Genomic DNA, 20,359 nt, shown 5'->3' with positions numbered 1-20,359 from the left:
TCCCTCCCCAATTCGAATGTAAATCAGAATGTGAGATTTATCACACCTCGACCATGGAAACCATTCTAACTAGAATATTCGCCACCTAAAACCTGCCGAGATATACAAGTCATTGGCAGAGGTCTGTTGAACCATTTAAATGTGCTAATTATTTTCCTTACTGACATTCGAGTTTTTTTTTCGGAGGGAAAACTCGATTCAAATTTTTCGGGTCGGGGCTATTCAATTAAATATTAGACTTAAAATTTTTCCATAAATAACCTCCCATTCGAGTTGAGTTTATTTGAATGTATTCACATAAATTTGAAATTCGACCTTTGATTAATCTGCCCATTATTATACTAGAAATTGATGTAACCATTAAATAAACCAAATAGGCTGATTTTGCTTTTAGCACGGATTAATTAGATCTGTTTGGATCAAGTACAAGGTGCTGTTTTATTATTACAGAGAAAAAGGAAATCATATTTAAAAATGGAGATTAGATTATTTGGATAAAATGGAGTCTGTAAGAGATGGCCTTCCCATAATTCTGAGCTTTCTGGGTAATGAGTTTCTGGATAACAGATGCCATACTTGTACAATTTAAAAAAAAAAAAAAAAAAAAGCAGGAATGTTGCTGGGGGACTACACAGCTCCAAATGGTACCTTCTACAAAGGCAACACTATCCAGACAAACAGTAATAAAATAATTCCTTCAAATCACATCAAATGTGTCTGTCCGCCCACCTGTAATGTTTGGTTTTTGACGAATTTGGGAAAGAGAATAATCAATTTTAGTGACGATTTTTGTTATTCTGTACACTCTAAGTACAATAATATAAGGCCCTGCTCTTACAATAGTCCTGATATTCTTAAGTGTTTTTAATAATTTACATGGGTATGTGTGCTCCTTCCTATGGTGTCAAGACCCAAACAGAACTCTTATTCTTTGCTTTAGCATTTTTTTTTTTTTTTTCTAGGTCTGCATTTTATACTGTAGAATTAGGGTCTTGGGCCTCTGTGAGCCCTGTATTTAGTTTTCCTCTTTAAACCTGGTTTAATGAAAGCTGAATGATTGTGTATTGATACTTTTTTTTTTTTGCTTTTACCAGCCCAAAGAATGCAATAACATCAAAATTCCTGTGGACACCACTAAACCAAATCCAAATGAAGTGGAATTTGATAACCTTTATTTGGATATGAATGGCATTATCCATCCGTGTACCCACCCAGAGGACAAGTCAGTACCTTTCACTTGTTCATGCTTTTTCAAGATATAACTTTTAATGTATTCAATTAAGAAAACTTCTATTCAAATTTCAGGCCAGCACCAAAAAATGAAGATGAAATGATGGTTGCTATTTTTGAATACATTGATAGACTCTTTAACATTGTGAGACCTAGAAGACTCCTTTACATGGCCATTGATGGAGTGGTAAGTCTAAAAGCAAAGAAAAAAAAAAAAAATTGCTTTGCTTGTTTGTGACCACCAACAGCCCAGTATTGGAAAGCTAATTTGAAAACCATTTTAAAAAATATAAAGGCCAATTGAAAAGTTGCTTAGTCTAGATCCATCTACAGTATGCTAAAGTAATAAAGTGGACCTGCCATCTTTCTTCTTTAAAACCACACATATCAAATTCTCTTTCTCTTGCTCTCAGTGCTGTGCAATCCAGTACATGTGAATTTATCACAAATGACCCTTGCAATTTGAGGGGTTTTGTATGTTATCTCTCTAATTTAGGAGATAACCAGAGAAATCCGTTTTGCAGATTGGGACATATCGCCTCCATCTGATAGACTGTGGTTAAGGCCATGTTTTACTGAGGTCCAATTCTGTAGCTCAAGGCATTGCACAACTCGAAAAATATTTTGCCCATCTAATGAAAAAATAAGATGAACAACTGAGTTGGCATGTTACCATTTATTGAGAAATTGCATTCGGAGTGATACTTCCATTGCAATATTTAAGTGCTGGCAATCAAGTGCTTAAATCAAAGGGCAACTCATTATAATAAGAATATATGATCTACATAGTGGTTATGGTACTGCTTTTTATAAATGGTGCAAACAAACACAGTCCCAGAAAAATGTATTCCACTTAAGGTGCTTGCATGTACTGCTCAAACCAGGGCAAGTAATGTTTGGTATTGTCAATTTTCTTCAACCTTTAACATCGCCTCATTCTGTTCATATCACAAGTATTCAGTTGTTGCTTCAGTTGTTTCTATCACTGCCTGGTATAGGAAGGTATGTGATGGATGTGATATGTATTCCTATGCAATGTAATAACATTAAATGTGTCTCCTTCATAATATTTGGTTTGTTTTAGTTGGTAGGTTTTAACAAAAGAAATGGTGTTCAATAAATTATTTTCTCAATTAAAGGAGAAGGAAATGCTAAAATTAAGTAAGCTTTATCAGAAAAGTCTATATAAATACCAGTAAACCCTCAAAGTAATGCTGCTTTGAGTCCTCTGTCAAAAGAAAACACACAATTTCTTTCCTTCTATTGTGTATACATGGGCTTCTGTATCAACTTCCTGTTTTCATCTTAAACCTCCAGGACTAGGGCTTGAGCATGCTCAGTTTGCGCCTCTCTTCCTCTCACCCTCCCTTTCCCCACTCCCTTCTCCCCTCCCTGTTGTAATCTGAGCCCAGAGCAGGGAGAGATGTTACACCAAGCTAATATGGCAGCTGCTATCCAAAACAACAGAGTTTCTAGAGCTGTTTACTCGGGTATGGTAAAGTATTCTGCAGAATAAATAGTGTTATAGCTTGCATTATTGTAGCTAATCTGTTGGCAATTAACTGCTTTGGTCGATTTCCTTCTCCTTTAACTACTGCAGTTAATACAGGTCTTAAGAAAAGTTAAATTCAGTACGGTTCAAAATGAATTATTTTTTTAGGCCCCGCGTGCTAAAATGAATCAACAACGCTCTCGTAGGTTTAGAGCATCCAAAGAAGGTGTTGAATCTACAGAAGAGAAGAATCGTATACGTGAAGAGGTCCTATCCAAAGGTATAAAAAAAAGCAATGTAAATAAATGGTCTTGTACAGGTGTGGGACCTATTATCCAGAATGCTCGAATCTCGAGTTTTCCTGGTGACGGGGATCTTTCTGTAATTTGAATTACAATACTGGAAGTCTACTGAAAAGTAATTTATGCATTAAAGGAGAAGGAACGGTTAAAATACATTTTTTTGCATCGCACAGCATTGTCAAACTAAGTTCAAAGCACTTACTGGTTTCTTTAAGTTTGCTTCCGTTCTCTCCTAATGCTCCAGTCTTCAAAGGCTCTCCGTAGCTCTACAGTGATATCATTGCATTCCTACCCTTACACACCCCCACTGCCCGGGGCACAGTTCAATAGTCTCGAACTGTGCGCATGCTCCTTATAATAGCCTCTTTTCCTCTTTCATTGCAGCCGTATAAGTGCATGCGCAATAGCTGAAACATGCCAGGAAGAGCTCACACGGAGGTCATAGATAGAAGGGTGATTTTTACAAGTTCAAATTCCTTAACCGAAAAAAAAACCTAGCGATTCCCTACACTATGAGGAGAATTAGCATTCTATCAAACTAGGATAAATAAGCTTTAGTTCTCCTTTAAACAAACCCATTAGAACTGTTTTGCCACCAATATGGATTTCTGATATCTTAGTTGGGATCAAGTGCAAGGTACTTTTTATTATAATTCTGGAGCAAAAGGAAACCATTTTTTTATTTTTTATTTGAGATCCCATACTTGTTCTTTCTGAGGGAATAATTACAATATGAAAATATGTTGCATCCCATAATGGGCAAGTTATTTTGCCCTAAATATATATCGCATAGCTTTTAGTTTTGCAGAAAAAGGCTTAAAAGCTTAAAGTTTCAGAACTTTAAGGGATACTGTCATGGGAAAACATGTTTTTTTTTCAAAATGCATCAAATAGTGCTGTTCAAGCAGACTTCTTCACTGAAATCAATTTTTCAAAAGAGCAAACTAATTTTTTTTTAATTAATTTTGAATTCTGGATGGGGGCTAGACATATTGACAGTTTCCCAGGTGCCCCAGTCATGTGACTTGTGCTCTGATAAACTTCAGTCACTCTTTATTGCTGCACTGCAAGTTCGAGTGATATCACCTCTCCCTTCTCCCCCCCCCCCCCCAGCAGCCCATCTGCAGAACAATGGGAAAATAACCAGATAACAGCTCCCTGGTAGATATAAGAACAGCACTCAATAGTAATATCCATGTCCCACTGTGACTCCTTCAGTTACAGAGAAGAAGAAACAATAGCCTATCAGAAAGCAGTTCCATAGTGAAGCACTGGCTCTTTCTGAAAGCACATGGCCTGGCAACATGACCTGAGATGGCTGCCTACACCCCAAAATTACAACTAAATAAATATACTTGCTGGTTCAGGAATGAAATGTTACGTTGTACAGTGAATTTTTTGCAGTGTCAACAGTGTCATTTAGAAATTACAAAGAAACTACATCATAAAAAGAATCCCTTTAAGCCATTGTTTGCCATACAGTTTATCAGCAGTGTAAATAGGAGACTTTATGCCCTTTTTAGCTTTAATGGATGCACCCATGGCTAAACAGAAGCTCATATGAATTGCCGTGGTGTTTTTAAAGCAAATAAACAATTTTTACCACAGGAGGCTAATAGTACATTTTATATAAAACACAGCTTTTTGATTGCTACATGGGGAAAGGCAACATTGGAAAACTGCATTTGCAGTGGTTTAATTTCTGTGCTGTAGGCATTTTGTGCTCTTTCACTTTAGGGGTATTTTCTGGGTTATCTTTTAAGGCACTATTTTATAATATGTTTATTAATATAATGTAATTAAAAAGTATTCTATTTTTATTTTAAAGTAGACAAAACATATTCAGCATTAAATCTCCAGCATTTTCTTAAAGTCAAATTCCAATATACAATATAAAAACCTCCAAGTATGTTAATAACAACCTATGACAGGGGTGTCCAAACTTTTTGCAACGAGGGCCAGATTTGGTGAGGTGAAAATGTGTGGGGGCCGACCATTCAGCCTGACATTCTTTGAACCATTAACATTAAATTAGAGGAATCGAGTAACTGTAGCAGTAATATTTGGGCACATTAGTGAAATGATCTGCCACTTGGTCTATACTGCTGCCTGTGTGCTGAAGGTGTTGGCAATAGACACGTTATGTGTTAATGGGGGTCATTTAGCAACACTGGGCAAATTTGCCCATGGGCAGTAACCCATGGCAACCAGTCAAATTGCTGCATTCATTGTTCTACTTGCAACTGGCTTTAAAAAGCTAATCACTGGTTGCTTCGGGTAACTGCCCATTGTCAAATTTGCCCAGTGTTAACAAATGAGCCCCCAATGTGTCTTAAATATAAAAAAAACAAACCTTTTTGTGCAGTAGACCCTATTTCTTTCTTTTATTTTAGGTGGCTATCTCCCCCAAGAACAAGCAAAGGAGCGATTTGATAGTAACTGCATTACTCCTGTAAGTAGTACAATGAGACACTCCTAATTTGTGCAGTGGATAACACAAAGTTGTCCAAATGATTTTACCATTATTTTATTTGTAGGGAACAGAGTTTATGGACAACTTGGCAAAATGTCTTCGATATTATATTGCTGACCGTTTAAATAATGATCCTGGATGGAAAAACCTCACGGTAAGTTCCTATGACTTTTTCTTACCTGTATATTAGTAAAGGTGCTCTGCCTTACCCATCACAGGGCTGAAACCCTGTTGGAACAATGTTTTCTGTTCTACCTACCTATTACTGTAAATTCAGACAGTCATAGTCTAATTCCACATGATTGGAGTTCAAGACAAATTAGACTGCAGTTATTGTACTAAATACTCCCTTTTATTTAACAGTCACAGCAGTCATTTCATCATTTTCTTAGAAACAAGTTTTAAACAAAGCTTTCTTCTGTCATGGGAGTCCCCCTTGTATTCAACAAAAAAGACAATCGTAGTATAATTTCCATATTACCGTTTAAATTTGACCAGCCAGGTTTCTGCACTTTGCATGAATGACCAGAACAATAGAGAGGCAATCATACCGTATATGGCTCCTCATACAACCTCCATCTGCTGAGTGATTCTATTGAAAACTTAGTTAAGAATAGCAGCACTAAAAAAAAAAAAAACAGCAGAGAAGCAGAACTAGCAATTTGGTTGATTTTGCCTTCCAGTGATGCTGATCAAGGTTTTCTGAACAAGCCCAATCAGGTATTCGTTGAAAGAGGACATTTGTGGAGCCATAAGTAGTATGACCTAGTAACTGTTTTTATAATGTGGGAGAGGTGGTAGCAGGGTTAATCCTGTTTTCCAAAAACGACAACTGCTTCAGCAAAATTTCCCTTTCTGCTGCAGCTATGATCAAAAGTAAAGGTTATACATATTTGAATATAAATCTGCTGTAGAATGTGGCCAAATGCTCATAATGTTTTTAATTAGTCTTTCTGTGCTATTCTGCATACAAAGTGCATGCTTGTATTATCATGTCAGGTTCTCTTTAACGCCTCATTTTTTTTTTATTTAAGGTTATTTTATCAGATGCTAGTGTTCCTGGCGAAGGTGAACATAAAATTATGGATTACATCAGAAAGCAAAGAGGTATAAACTTTCTTTTCTTAGCGGTATGATCTATCACAGTAAAGCAAACCAACAAGTTGCATAAATACTTAGACATTGCATCGATGTAGACATGCTTTGGCAAGATGTATCATTGTAAAAATCCTGTATAGACTAAAACAGGCCCTGTGTAGCTGTGCAGTATAGATAAGCATAGAAATATCTTGCATGCTAACAAAGCACCAAATAGTAAAGTACAAAAACGTATTGGGGGGGGGGGTATTTGTTTTTAGCACCGTAGAGGAACAGAAACACCAAAAAATTTGTGTTTTATACTATAGTTTATATAAACAAGCTACTGTGCAGCCATGGGAGCAGCCATTTAAGCACAGGATACACAGTAGATAACAGATAATTGCAGAAGAATCCCATTGTATATTACAGAGCTCATCTTTAATCTCCTGTGTATCCTGTGCCTTTTCTCCCTTTTCAGCTTTGAATGGCTGCCCCCATGGTTGCACAGCAGCTTGTTTATATCAACTATAGTAATGTTTCTGAAGCGAATACACAAATTGTACCAGTGCAGCACAACCGTACATTACATGTTTATTACTTTAAAACACTTTTAAAGTAATATTTTTTTTTGTTACTGTTCCTTTAAATACAAATAGGTAAGCAAAATTTTATAGGCAAGATTTCTTAGTCCAGAGTGCCCTCAAAAGGTAGATTGGGGGCTAATCCCACTGTATCTAGTGTAAATTATAATCTTAATATAAAAAAAATTTCAAAATTAAACTGTTTCTGTTCTTCAACAGCTCAGCCCCATCATGACCCAAACACTCATCATTGCTTATGTGGTGCAGATGGTAAGCGCTGGATTGTGACTTTTTGTATCATTTAGAGATTAACATAATTCTTTTCTGTAATATATTACATTTATTCATTGTTTATATATAAACTGTAGTTTATAAATCAGATGAAATGTTTTGCATGCTATTTTATTCTTGTGAAAACAAATAGTTTGATTACTTTCTCAGAATGAAAGTTTTTTTTTTTTTGTTTTTTTTTTTGTAGAATGCTTAGTCCAAAATATCTTAAAGGGAAACTAAAGTCCGACCCTGCAAAACGGCACAAGTCAAATAATATCTGCCATAGAAGCAGATACAGCAAGACTGATTAATAATCAGAATATGCAGACTGCACTGGGTCCTGTGTTGTCATGTAATCTAATGTGGATTTTGTATTGTTTAAAGGGGATGTAAAGGCAAAGAAATAAAATCCAATTTTTACTTAAATGAACTTTAATGAAAAAGAAACCTATCTCCAATTTACTTAAAAAATGTGTACCGTGTTTATAAGAAACCTGACTGTATGCAGTGAAATTCACCCTTCGTTTTACTTGGCTCTGACAGCTGCAGTTAGGAAATTTCAGACGGTCCCTAACTGCTAATCCTAAATTATCATACTTTCAAAACGACAGGGGGAGTCCCGCGCCTTACTTCCCAGAACTCAAGCAACTTTGTTTGTTTCCCTGTAAAAACTGTGTAGATTTGTATCCACAGACCCAGTGCATCTTCTTGTATTGGCTTCTGGCAGATATTGTTTGACTTGTGCTGTTTTGATCATTTAAGACGATCCTTAAGCTTAACCTCCCAACTGAAGCCCAGACCATACTGAGCATGTGTGTAGTCTTGGTATTGCAAAGATGTTTAACAAAATTACAAGATGACAGCCCCCTGTGCATACTTTAAAAGCTTAAATCGATTGTTTAATTGGGCTTCTGGTGCGGTAAGTTCATGTTTATATTTAGTATACAAAATACAGCATTTCTTACATTCTATTTTAGACTTTATTTGCCCTTTAATAAAAACTTTCTCCAACTCTCCAGAACCAGTGGCTGCAACAAAAAAAATCCTTCAAATGGAATCCCATTTTATCTGTTTAAATCTGGAGAAAAATCTCACACGCCGTTATAAATAACATGAGCTTTATGTGGTACTGTCCTTAAAGTGTCTTATAGTGTTTTATTTGCAACTGCTGCTTTTCTTGAGGATCTCTGATTAAACACACAAATTCTTTCAGGTTTTCTTAACCTTGCATGAGTTTTGCTTTATCACTGTGTTTTTAAAAGCTGCTTTATATAGGCAATAATTTAACCACTTGAGTTCTCTTGTAAGTCATGCTACAAACATTGTGTTTTCTTCCCAGCTGATCTTATAATGTTAGGACTTGCCACTCATGAGCCTTATTTTACAATTATCCGAGAAGAATTCAAACCAAATCAACCTAAACCTTGTGGTTTGTGTGGCCAGATTGGCCATGAGATGAAGGAGTGTCAGGGATTGCCAAGGGAGAAAAAAGGAGAGGTGAGTCAAAAATAATTATTTCTATAGAAAGAGGGCTGGAGATGTATGATCAACTTGAGTCTTGAAAACTAATACAAGAAAAAAATATTTTTGCCTCCCATATATTGAGTAAAATAAAAGTATGCTACTAATGCTATCCCTTTACAATGATGTGGGCATATCCTACACTTGAGAAATTAGCCCTCCCAACTACGCAGAGATTGGATATTGTGTATTAACTGAGGAAAACTGTATTGTTATTGTGGCAATGCTAATCATCAGTTAGATTTTGCTGATCTTGTTTTATATGGGTAACTACACTGAAAGAAATAGCAGCCCATGTTGCTACATAAGCCTCATTTATAACCAGGCCAACCAGTGAAATCCAAAATGTTTATGGGAACACCAAAACAAATGTAAATCGGAAATAATTGCAGTTTAAGCTGGTTATTTAAAGTGGTTTTCATTTTTTATTTGTGGTTTTTGAGTTAATTAGCTTTTTTATTCCGCAGCTCTCCACTTGGCAGTTTCAGCAATCTTTTTGCTCTGGTCCAAACTACCCTAACAACTATGTCTTCGTTTGAAAAAGACTGGAATATGAATATTAAGAGGGCTTGAACAGAAAGATTAGTAATAAAAAGTAGCAATAACATTGCATTTGTAGCCTTAAAGAGCATTTTTTTTAGATTGGGTCAGTGACCCCCTTTTGAAAGCTCGAAAGAGTCAGAAGAAAAGCAAAATGTTCAAAAACTATAAAAAAATAAAGAAATAATGAAGACCAATTGAAAGTTTCTTAGAATTGGCAATTCTATATCATATTAAAAGTTATCTTAAATGTCATCCACCCCTTTAAAAGTTGTATTTTATCTTTTTGTTGTTTGGGCTGACTTGTGCAACAGTGTAGCAGAGGTCAATTCCAAACCAGGTCACGTTAAAAGAACAGTTCAGTAGAAAAGGTTAATAGGCTGTGCAAAATAAAAAATGTTTTCAATTTAATTTGTTTTCCAAAAATGCAATCTGTAAAGGCTGGCGTGACCGGATGTCTTCACACAATAGCCAGAACACTACTTCCTGCTTTGCTGCTCTCTTGGTTTCCACTGACTGGTTACCTGGCAGTAACCAATTAGTGACTTGAGGGCTCCTGGGAAACATTGGTCATAATCATTTGCTTTTGAATCTGACCTGCGTGCTAAGGATCAATTGCAAACTCACTGCACAGTTATGTCCCATCTGGCCCCCCCTTCAAGTTGCTGACTAACTCAAGAGTTAGAGAGCTGAAAATCAGGAAGTTGTATTCTGTTCTGTTGGACATCCAGTCACTCCAGCCTTTATACATTACATTTTTGGCTAATAAACTATATATAAAAAAAATTTATATTGCAAAGCCTATCCATTTACCAAGTTTTTATTTTACTCTGAACTGTTCCTTTAATCGTCTGGCTCATGCTGCTTTGTTTCAGGAGTCAAAGCAAGGAGTGCAGTGAATATTTGGATAGGATAAGGATAGATCCTCTAGTGTGCAGTATATTTTGATGCCTAATCCATCGTGGTGTATTACAAGTTTACTAGTTAAAAGCAGTTAATCATTCTAATTGTTAGAATTTCATGAATACACTTGTGTTTTCATTGTGTAGCATGACGAATTTGCTGATGCTCCACCAGGATGTGAACAAGAGTTCATTTTCATTCGTCTCAATGTATTACGAGAGGTATGCACAGTCACATTTCTTGATCCCTTCCTGAATTAATACTGACTAAGCAGTAAAACAAGTATGGGTTTTCTTTTAGTATTTGGAGAAAGAGCTCACCATGGCCAGCTTGCCCTTCCAGTTTGACTTTGAGAGAAGCATCGATGATTGGGTCTTCATGTGCTTCTTTGTGGGTAATGATTTTTTACCACATCTGCCATCTCTAGAAATCAGGTATGGCTTAAGATCATTCGTTCTGATTATATGTGAAATCATTTGCAGGCAAGCCATTTAAATGTTATCTGTTTTGTTTTCTCAGGGAAGGTGCTATTGATCGACTTGTTAACATCTACAAAAATGTGGTGCACAAAACTGGAGTAAGACATTTGTTTCCTGGTTACATTTTTCTGTTCATACATTTTTAACCTTGACCAGCTTGGTGGGAGGGACTATTTGGGTAGGTTACTTATAAATGGGTTTCTGTAGGATATTTTTCAATTATACACAGATCTTTGGTAGTCACTTGTTTTGTTTATCATTGGCTGAGCTTTCAAAGTAGCAACTTCCTTTTAATATATAACATGCCTTATGGAAACAGTAGTATTTCAGCAGTGACATAGTTTATTGGATTAACAGAAAATGTGCAATATGCATCATAAGAAAATTAGACGGGTGCATAAATTTGGGCACCCCAACAGAGATATTACAACAATACTTAATTGAGCCTCCTTTTGAAAAAGTCACAGCCTCTAGACGCCTCCTATATCCTTTGTTGAGTGTCTGGATTCTGTATGGTGGTATTTTTGACCTTTTGACCATTTGTCCATACAAAATCTCTCCAGTTTAGTTAAATTTTATGTCTGCCGAGCATAGACAACCTGCTTCAAATCATCCCATAGATTTTGAAGTCTGTTTAGGGTTTGTTTTGTTATAATATCCAACCCCTGAAGAATTTGTTGATATTGGGTTGAATTCATCCAACCCTCAAGTTTAACAAGGGCCTCAGTCCCTGAACTAGTCACACAGCCCCACAGCATGAAGGAACATCAACAAATTTGACAGTAGGTAGCAGGTGTTTTTCTTGGAATGCGGTGTTCTTCTTCTGCCATGCAAAGGGCTTTTTGTTTTGACCAAAAAACTCAAAAAATGACTGTGGCTTGTCTAAATGAGTTTTTGCATACAACAAGCGACTGTTTGTGGAGTAAAGGGAGAAAGGGCTTCTTTCTCATCACCCTGCCATACAGATGTGCTTTGTACAAATTGTGCTGAATTGTAGAACGATATACAGATACACCATCTGCAGCAATATGATCTTGCAGGTCTTTAGAGGTGATCTTTGGGTTGTCTGTAACCATTCTCACAATCTTCCCCATATATCGCTCCTGTATTTTTCTTGGCCTGCCAGACCTGGGTTTTACAGCAACTGTGTATGTGGCCTTCCATTTCCTGATTATATTCCTTAAGAGTTAAACCTCTGAGATAGCTTTTTGTAGCCTTAAGCTCCCCATAGACGCAACGATTCTTCTTGCCGAACGACCGATTTTATGGAAGTACGACCAATCCTTCGAAATTATCGTATGGTTAGTGGGATTCGAACGATCGTACATCTTACGATTTTTCGGCCGACATCTGTCAGGAAATTGATCGGCCAGGTCAAAAAAACTTTGTCAGTCCCAGTGCAATCTATCTATGTTTGTAGGGCCAAGCAGGCAGCTCCCCTTTGTTTACCTGGCAAATTGGTCTTTTAGTTGATGGTCAATTCGTACGATCGTTCCGAGAAAATCGTGGTCTCACGATGAGGATCGGATCTTTTAAAAATCTCAACATCTATGGCCAGCTTTACCCTAAACCATGATACGCTACAATCTTTTCAGATCTTTTGAGAGTTGCTTTGAGGATCCCATGCTGTCACTCTTCAGAGGAGAGTTAGAAGCACAACTTGCAACTGGCCACCTTAAATACCTTTTTTCGTGATTGGACACTGCCTATGAAGTTCAAGGCTAAGGGTCAGGCCCGATGACAAATCTCCTCTTCTCTTCTTCGTTTCCACTAATCTCCCCGAACCGCCTTCCCGCCTGCTAAAATGCAAATTGCCGGCTGGATGGCACTTGCCGTGATTCGTGAGGCAACTTTGGACGACTTCGGAAAACGAATCGCGCCGAGTGCCCTCCCGCCGGCAATTTGCATTTTAGCCGACGGGGAGGCAGTTCAGGGAGATTAGTTGCCCCGAAGAAGAGGAGATTTGTCGCCGGGCGACCAATCTCCCCGAATCTGCCTGTCTGCCCTTACAAAATTACAAGGGTACCCAAATTTTTACACAGCCAGTTTGACATTTTGATTTAATTTCATACAACTGAATATTTCTTCACTAAAAATCTTTGTTCAGAAAACACCCCAGTACATATATATGTATGTATCTACCGGTATTAGCCTACTAATGTGCTCAAAAGTGTGAAATTATGAATGACCGATAATGACTCATGTTCATGGGCAGAGTACTTTTGCCTGACGTGATTGATGAAGTTGGCTGTTTCCCTGTATAGTGAGAAAGATACAGTAGTGAAGTGAGCTAACCTAATAAAATATTGTGGTTGAAAATGAATGTTTTTTTTTTTTTTTAAATTTTATCTTTTGTTTTCATTTTAGGGCTATATTACAGAGAGTGGGTTTGTTAACCTAGAAAGAGTGCAAATGATCATGTTGGCTGTTGGGGAAGTTGAAGACAACATTTTCAAGAAGAGGAAAGAAGATGATGTATGTGCTGGATGCATTCAGTAGCTTCTTATGTCAGTTGCCTATCTATGATAAAATGTGGACATTCTAAATGATTTCTGTGTTGCAGGAACACTTCAAACGACGACAGAAAGAAAGGAAAAAGCGAATGAAGGTATTTAGACTATATCAAACATCAACGTGCAATTTTCTCCCAGAGACTGGTTCCTTTAAGCAGTTAGGATATCTCCCATCTCTTACCTGTCCAGGCACAACATCAAAGACCTTCTTTCGTTACATCAGGCCAGTTTGCCCCTCATGCCCTTGGTCAGGGAAGTCGGTCTATGCCCGAAGCCATCAGTAATCCACGGCAAGAAGCCTATAAAATGCGAATGCAGAACACTGTGAGTCTACTTTCAGTTATTTTATTTTTTTTGCAATGTAGGGAAAAAAAAAAGGTTTACAGGCACAGCTTTTAGTGTATTCTGAGTGTTGTAGTTCTATAACCGCTGGGAGCAGAAATCTGCCTGTTGGTGGTTTAAACATACACAGGTTTATAGTGAAAGAAGTATTTCTAGTGGCTCATTTTAAAGGGATTCTGTAAAGATTTTTATGATGTATTTTTTATTTCTTAATTACACTGTTAACACTGAAAATAATTCACTCTACAATATAACATTTCATTCCTGAACCAGCAAGTGTGTGTGTGTGTTTTTTTTGTTTTTGTTTTTTTAGTTGTAATATTGGTGTGTAGGCAGCCATCTCCAGTAATGTTTCCTGGTCATGTGCTTTCAGAAAGAACCAGCACAGGATGGAACTGCTTTCTGGCAGGCTGTTGTTTCTTCTACTCAATGTAACTGAAAGTGTCGCAGTGGTACCTGTATTTTACTACTGATTGCTGTTCTTAGATCTACTAGGCAGCTGTTATCTAGTATTAGATAGCTGCTTTCTGGTTACCTTCCCATTGTTCTGTTGTTAGGCTGCTGGAGGGGTGAAAGGGAGGCGGTGATATCACTCCAACTAGCAGTAAAGAGTGACTGAAGTTTATCAGAGCATGAGTGACATGACTGGGGGCAGCTGGGAAACTGACAGTATGTCTACAGTATGTCTAACCCTATGTCAGATTTCAAAATTAAATATAAAAAAAATCTGTGCTCTTTTTAGAAACTGATTTCAGTGAAGTCTACTGGAGCAGCATTTTTAACTGATACGTTTTGAACATTTTTTCCCCATGACCGTATCCCTTTAAAGTGGACCTGTCTCCCAGACATAATAATCTGTATAATAAGACATTTTCAAATTAAACATGAAATCCAAATTCTTTTTTTATTTAAGCATTCATAGGTGTTGTTAACTTGTCAGCTGTCAATCATTGCCTGCCCCTCCTCTATGCCTTAGGAATAGAGGCGGGGCAGACAATTACTTTCACTTTCCATTCAGCACTAGATGTCACTGCACTACTAACATTCCCCTACTCTCTTTGCCATTTAATTGTGTAGCCAGGGCATGACATCAGACCCCCCCCCCCCCATTCTGGTGCACAAACAAGATTCTGAGAGGATACAAGGCTTGTCTTAATAATAGTGTCCACAAAATGGCTCCTGGCTGCTTGTTATAATTATGAGTTCCCAGACCGAAGTAAACCAGATTCAAATAATTTATACAGTGTAATTAAAGTTCATTTTGCTTGACTGATGTGATAAAATAGAACTTGGAATATTTTTTTTTTTGTTTTGTTGATGGGTCCCCTTTTGCTGTTTTATAAATAGATGCAAATTATCCTTATGTTGCATGTATATGTAGTTTGGTTTTCTGTTGTCTATTAATAAAATGGTACACTATTTCCCTGTTGCATGAATTTTCTTCCATTTTGTAGCATTCAGTAGACAATGCCTCTCCGAATCCAGGGCAGAAACGCAAAGCCGACGGCAGCGACAGTGAACCCGAGCCAGAAGATAATATCAGGTGAATCCATTTTTTTTTGTAACACTTTGTTAGCAAATTGCTGAGATAGGTTGAGTCTAATTAATGCCATTTAGCTTATGATGGCAGTGCCTTTGGATAATTTTCTGTGATCTTTTTATCCATCGGTAATTAATGTGGAGGGTTACAATATTCAGTAAATTCCAGTGAGATGAGTAAGCTAAAGCTGTTAAATCCAAGTATCTAGATTAGTATGCATGCTGGCTTTCTTTCTTCAAGCCACTTTTCCCTTTGAGACCAAGAGCTGCATTGGCTAGACATTCAGTGTTTTTGATTTGATTATGTGATGTGAATGCCAGTTTTTTTAGTGCTGAATATTTAACCCTCAAACCTGAGTTGCTGTAAGTGTGCCACATTATCTGATCTGAATGGAGCATCTGTTTAGCATTTCTAATACTTTGATCTGGATGCTGCAAAATCATACTTCAAAAATAAATATGTGCAGGTGTCCTATTTAGATGGGAATCGTAGCCTAATAATTGTATGTATTTGCAATGTTTGTTTTTGTGTGTGTTTTTTTTTTTTTTTAGATTTCTTTTAAACAACCAGTAAAGCAAATATGTGAATGCATTAGCACATTATCATCTAACAGTGTGATGCTTACTTTGTCCATTTCCAGATTTTTCGTGGAATAATAAAAACATCCATGTAGATGGTTCAGTTTTCATTTCTTGACTGGCAGCAAAATGGCTGTTTTTTTTTAATTGTATCCTAGTAATAAATAAAATCTGCAGCACTGAAAGGAAATCTGGTGAAATGTACACTCCATAGCTTGAGTTTGCCTTCTTATATTTTCTTAGATGGGAAATTATTATGCTGGAGCTTATTGTGTTTAGAACTTTCTTCTTATATCTGAACTGTTTTGTTGAATACTGAGGGACATAGGAACTAGTTTGTCTGCAGGAATAGATCAGTAAAGCAAAATAAAGTTCTGAAGAGCTTACTTCCTAATTATTATTAACATGTATTTGTATAGCGCCAACATATTGCGTAGCACTGTTCTGACTAGGCTAGCCAGAGACTATAGTGTTTTGTCTTCTGAGCAGGTTTCCAGATATTTAATCAAGTAAGCTGAACCCTTTAAGTGCCAGCAGAATTTGACATTTTGGTTACGCGAAATGCCAGCCATTTTTTTTAAACATTTTGTGCTCTCTCACTTTAGGGGCATTTTCTGAGGGGAGACCTATATTTTACCTAGGAAAACTATACATTGTTTTTTCGGGAGAACTTGAGCTTTCTAGATCTGCCCGAGTTTTGATGTATTTCCACCTCTGCAAAAAGATTTATAGTGCCCCAGGGGCCACTCGATCCCCCGCTTTGCTCGTTCTATAGGGGCTGGAGATTGAGGAGGAATGGAGCGAGCAAAACCCGAAGTGCTGCAGATTGTAGAATCTATTTTCTATGACACTTCGGTACTTTATCCACAGAACATAGATTCTGTGGCACTTAAATGATTAACAGGAAAAAATTAATTTTTGTTAATCATTTTCCAATTTCTCAGTTATACAATATCCTACCCCCTTCAATGTAAACCGAAAAAGTAGGTTTAAAAATATAATCCTCCCAACTTCCTTTACCATTTTTTTAATGTACCCATACGCCACATAAAGCAATTTCTGAGCTGTTTGTATGAGAAGATGCTTCATCTCATTCTTTTACTCTGCCCTATACTGTAGAAAAATAGTGTACTGTTCAGCCATCAAGAGTATGAGGTTCAGCCTACCTTGAGGAGTCTTTTGGATCACAGATCCCACAAATAAGTGGATCGAGAACTAAGGCAACTTTTTTGCGCATGGGTTTGCCATCTTTAACTGTGCAAGTGTTGTTACATTGGGCCTTCTCTGAATGAGGCAGCAGGAAATGGGGGCTGTTTTATTGGATATGTTTCCTTCTATTCACCCAAATTAAATTCCCACTGTTATGTTTTTGTGGTGATTGTCTGTATTTCTGCTACCGGTAGCCTAAGCCAAAATGAACATGCCAACATGCTGCTTATGGAACTGTTGGGTTACTAAAGGTGGATAGTCTCTTCATTCTTTGCAAGCGGCAACTGTCTAACTTAATTACGTTGGTGGTGACAGCAAAAGCCACCATCCAATTGTGAAGAGATTGTCAGATGAACCAGGCCTAGGAACCTTCTCTAACGACTTGTCCATCCTACACAGAGATTGTGTAAACATGGTTAGATGGTTTATTCTTTCTGGAATTCGCTAAATACTGCTCCAACGATTTAGACTAATACCATTCCAAATACTAATTTGCATATTTAAATTTTAGATATTTCCATCAACTGAAAAACCTTGTCACCTCCAGTGTTGTCAAATAAATGATATGGTCTGGATTTAGCTTGGCAAAATTATTGGGCTGATTTGATTAATCCTTATTGGTTCAAAAAAATAAACCTCTGGGTATAAATGTAATTTTATAATTATTCTCGTCTTATTGTATTCAAAGTTCCTGTTACCATTCATTATTTATTTTTTTAGTTGATATGTTTAGTGCTTTCCTCATTGTTTTGTTTAAATTGTTTACACTGTCTTCTGCAAAGTCAAGAGTAGGTTAACTGTTTTACAAATGTTCTTTTTTTTCTTAGTTTTTTTTAAACAGTCCAAATGCAGCCAATTTAAAACTGATATTAATGCTTTTGTGTGTTTTTTCTTTTCAGATTATGGGAAGAAGGCTGGAAACAGCGCTACTACAAAAACAAGTTTGATGTTGATGCAAGCGATGAGAAGTTTCGACGCAAAGTAGTGCAGTCATATGTTGAAGGCCTTTGTTGGGTTCTGAGATATTATTACCAGGTATTTTGTGGTCTGCTGTTGATGTTTAACTCGCATTGCAAAACATAACTAGCGCCACCACAATTCCTTAAAGGAGAAGGAAAGCTACGGAGGCATTTTATTGCCAATAGATTAGCTGCAATAGTGCAAGCTAGAATGATATATTTATTCTGTAGAATGTTTTAACCATACCGGAGTAAAAAGCTCTAGAAACTCTTGTTTGTTTAGGATTACAGCTGCCATATTACCTTGGTGTGACATAACTTCCTGCCTGAGTCACTCCCTGCTCAGCTCTGAGCTCAGATTACAGCAGAGAAGGGAGGTGGGGAAGAGGAGCAAACTGAGCATGCTCTTGCCCGGGGCAAGAAGGTTTATGCTGAAGGCGGGAAGTCTGATACAGCCCATGTGTACACAATAGAAGGAAAGAAATACTGTGCTGTGTGACGGACTTGGAGCAACATTACTTTGAGGGTTTACTGGTATATATATGTGGGCCTTTTTGATGAGGCTTACTTAGTTTTAACATTTCCTTCTCCTTTAAGAATAAAAAGTACGGTGTGGAGAATGCAAGCAAAGGTTTTGCGATAACATGTTGGTGAGGCAAGACTTGAGGTGAGCACTTGTTTGCTGGCCTAGATAATCTTGGATCTGTGGTTATGTGCCTGATGTTGCAAAATGATTGTTTTATGGATCTGTAACCTTATAAATTAAAGGAGAAGTAAAGCTACTGAAAGTTTATTGCCAATAGAGTAGCCACAATAGTACAAGCTATAACACTATTTATTCTGCATAATGCTTTACCATACCTGAGTAACCGCTCGAAGTTCTCCGTTTGTTTAGGATAGCAGCTGCCATATTCGCTTGGTGTGACATCACTTTCTGCCTGAGTCTCCCCCTGCTCTGTGCTCCGATTACAGCAGAGAGGAGAGGAGGAGGGGGGAAATGGTTGGAGAGGGGCAAACTGAGCATGCTCAAGCCCTAGCCCTGGAGGATTATGCTGAAAACCCAATAGAAGGAAAGAAATGCTTTGTTTCTTTTGACAGAGGACTCAGAGCAGCATTAGAGGGTTTACTGGTTTATTTATATAGACCTTTCTTATAAAGCTTACTTAATTTTAGCCTTTCCTTCTCCTTTAAGGTTCGGATCCTGACCACATGCTGGATCCTAAAAGGGGCTTTGATTGCTAAAGTCAGAAAACAACTTGGCTAACTTATGCTAAAACAATAGTGTATAACAGAGAAGTCTATATATTTTATGGGTTAACTGGGAACTGTATATTTGACTGACTGAACAACATTTGTGGAGCCCTGGAATAGGTAAAACTGGGGAACTGTTGATTTAAAGCCAATTCAGCATTCAACTTTAGAGGCGGTTACGCCTCCGAGGAGGCCACCTAGACATAATAACCCATAACAGAAGGAAGAGATCCTTACATTAAAACAAACTTTTGCGTACCAAAATCATGTGTGTGTAATTTATCCAAATCCTTCTTATAGCCACCATTGCAAAGTGATACTGCTAGTATGGAGCCAAAGATTTTTTTGTTAGTGAAAATAATTTAACTGATGCAGCTTTTAAAAAGGGAGGTTGTAGTTTGGGACAAGAGAGAAAATTAATGCACTAACTGCAAAAGGATATTTCTTGTAATTTTGTTTGTAGCACCAAGTTAAATACCAACAGCTGTGTATGCTTGCATCAATTTAGCAGTATACAGAGGTTATACATGCTGTAGATCAAATATCATGTAGAATTACTAAATACAAGTGTGGGACCAGTTCTCTTGAGACCTGGTATCCAGAAAGCTCCAAATTACAGAAAGACCATTTCCCATAGACTCCATTATGTTGAAATAATTAAATTTTTTAAAAATAATTTCCCTTTTCTCAGAAATAATAAAACAGTAGGTTTTCCTTGATACAAACTAAGATATAATTAATCCTTATTGGAAGCAAAACCAGCCTATTTGGTTTATTTAATGTTTACATGATTTTCTAGTAGATTTAAGGGATGAAGATAAATTAGGGAAATAACCATTATCTGGAAAACCCCAGGTGCCGAGCATTCTGGATAACCATACCTATGATTCTGGATTTGCTGTCTTCCCTAAAATATTGGTAGAAATTAACATTAAATGGACCTGCCCAATATATGATCTTTTAAAGTGTTTTGTGTGTGGATTGCTCCTACCTTATATCGATCTGCCTGTTTAAATGTACTTCTCTTCAGAGAAGAAGGCAACTCATGCCCTGCATAGTTACAGGCTCAGATTTAGACAACTGCTGTTTCACT

At 37.2% G+C, this 20,359-nt stretch overlaps 1 protein-coding gene across 1 annotated transcript in view; it reads left to right on the top strand.

The window, feature by feature from the left end:
• The window catches only part of xrn2.L (5'-3' exoribonuclease 2 L homeolog), a 61,728-nt gene that overhangs the window by 17,167 nt on the left and 24,202 nt on the right, over positions 1–20,359 (top strand). Inside the window, exons 2-17 of the mRNA XM_018262855.2 lie at positions 1,095–1,222; positions 1,306–1,417; positions 2,891–3,002; positions 5,418–5,476; positions 5,562–5,651; positions 6,532–6,604; positions 7,378–7,428; positions 8,771–8,928; positions 10,542–10,616; positions 10,696–10,829; positions 10,915–10,972; positions 13,242–13,349; positions 13,438–13,482; positions 13,577–13,711; positions 15,184–15,272; positions 17,956–18,091. Coding sequence (XP_018118344.1) covers positions 1,095–1,222; positions 1,306–1,417; positions 2,891–3,002; positions 5,418–5,476; positions 5,562–5,651; positions 6,532–6,604; positions 7,378–7,428; positions 8,771–8,928; positions 10,542–10,616; positions 10,696–10,829; positions 10,915–10,972; positions 13,242–13,349; positions 13,438–13,482; positions 13,577–13,711; positions 15,184–15,272; positions 17,956–18,091 — 1,563 coding nt within the window. The remainder of the gene's footprint in view (positions 1–1,094; positions 1,223–1,305; positions 1,418–2,890; positions 3,003–5,417; positions 5,477–5,561; positions 5,652–6,531; positions 6,605–7,377; positions 7,429–8,770; positions 8,929–10,541; positions 10,617–10,695; positions 10,830–10,914; positions 10,973–13,241; positions 13,350–13,437; positions 13,483–13,576; positions 13,712–15,183; positions 15,273–17,955; positions 18,092–20,359) is intronic.

The sequence above is a fragment of the Xenopus laevis genome, chromosome 5L (assembly GCF_017654675.1).
Source record: "Xenopus laevis strain J_2021 chromosome 5L, Xenopus_laevis_v10.1, whole genome shotgun sequence".
Classification (NCBI taxonomy): domain Eukaryota; kingdom Metazoa; phylum Chordata; class Amphibia; order Anura; family Pipidae; genus Xenopus; species Xenopus laevis.
This window is presented reverse-complemented; position numbering and strand designations above follow the sequence as displayed.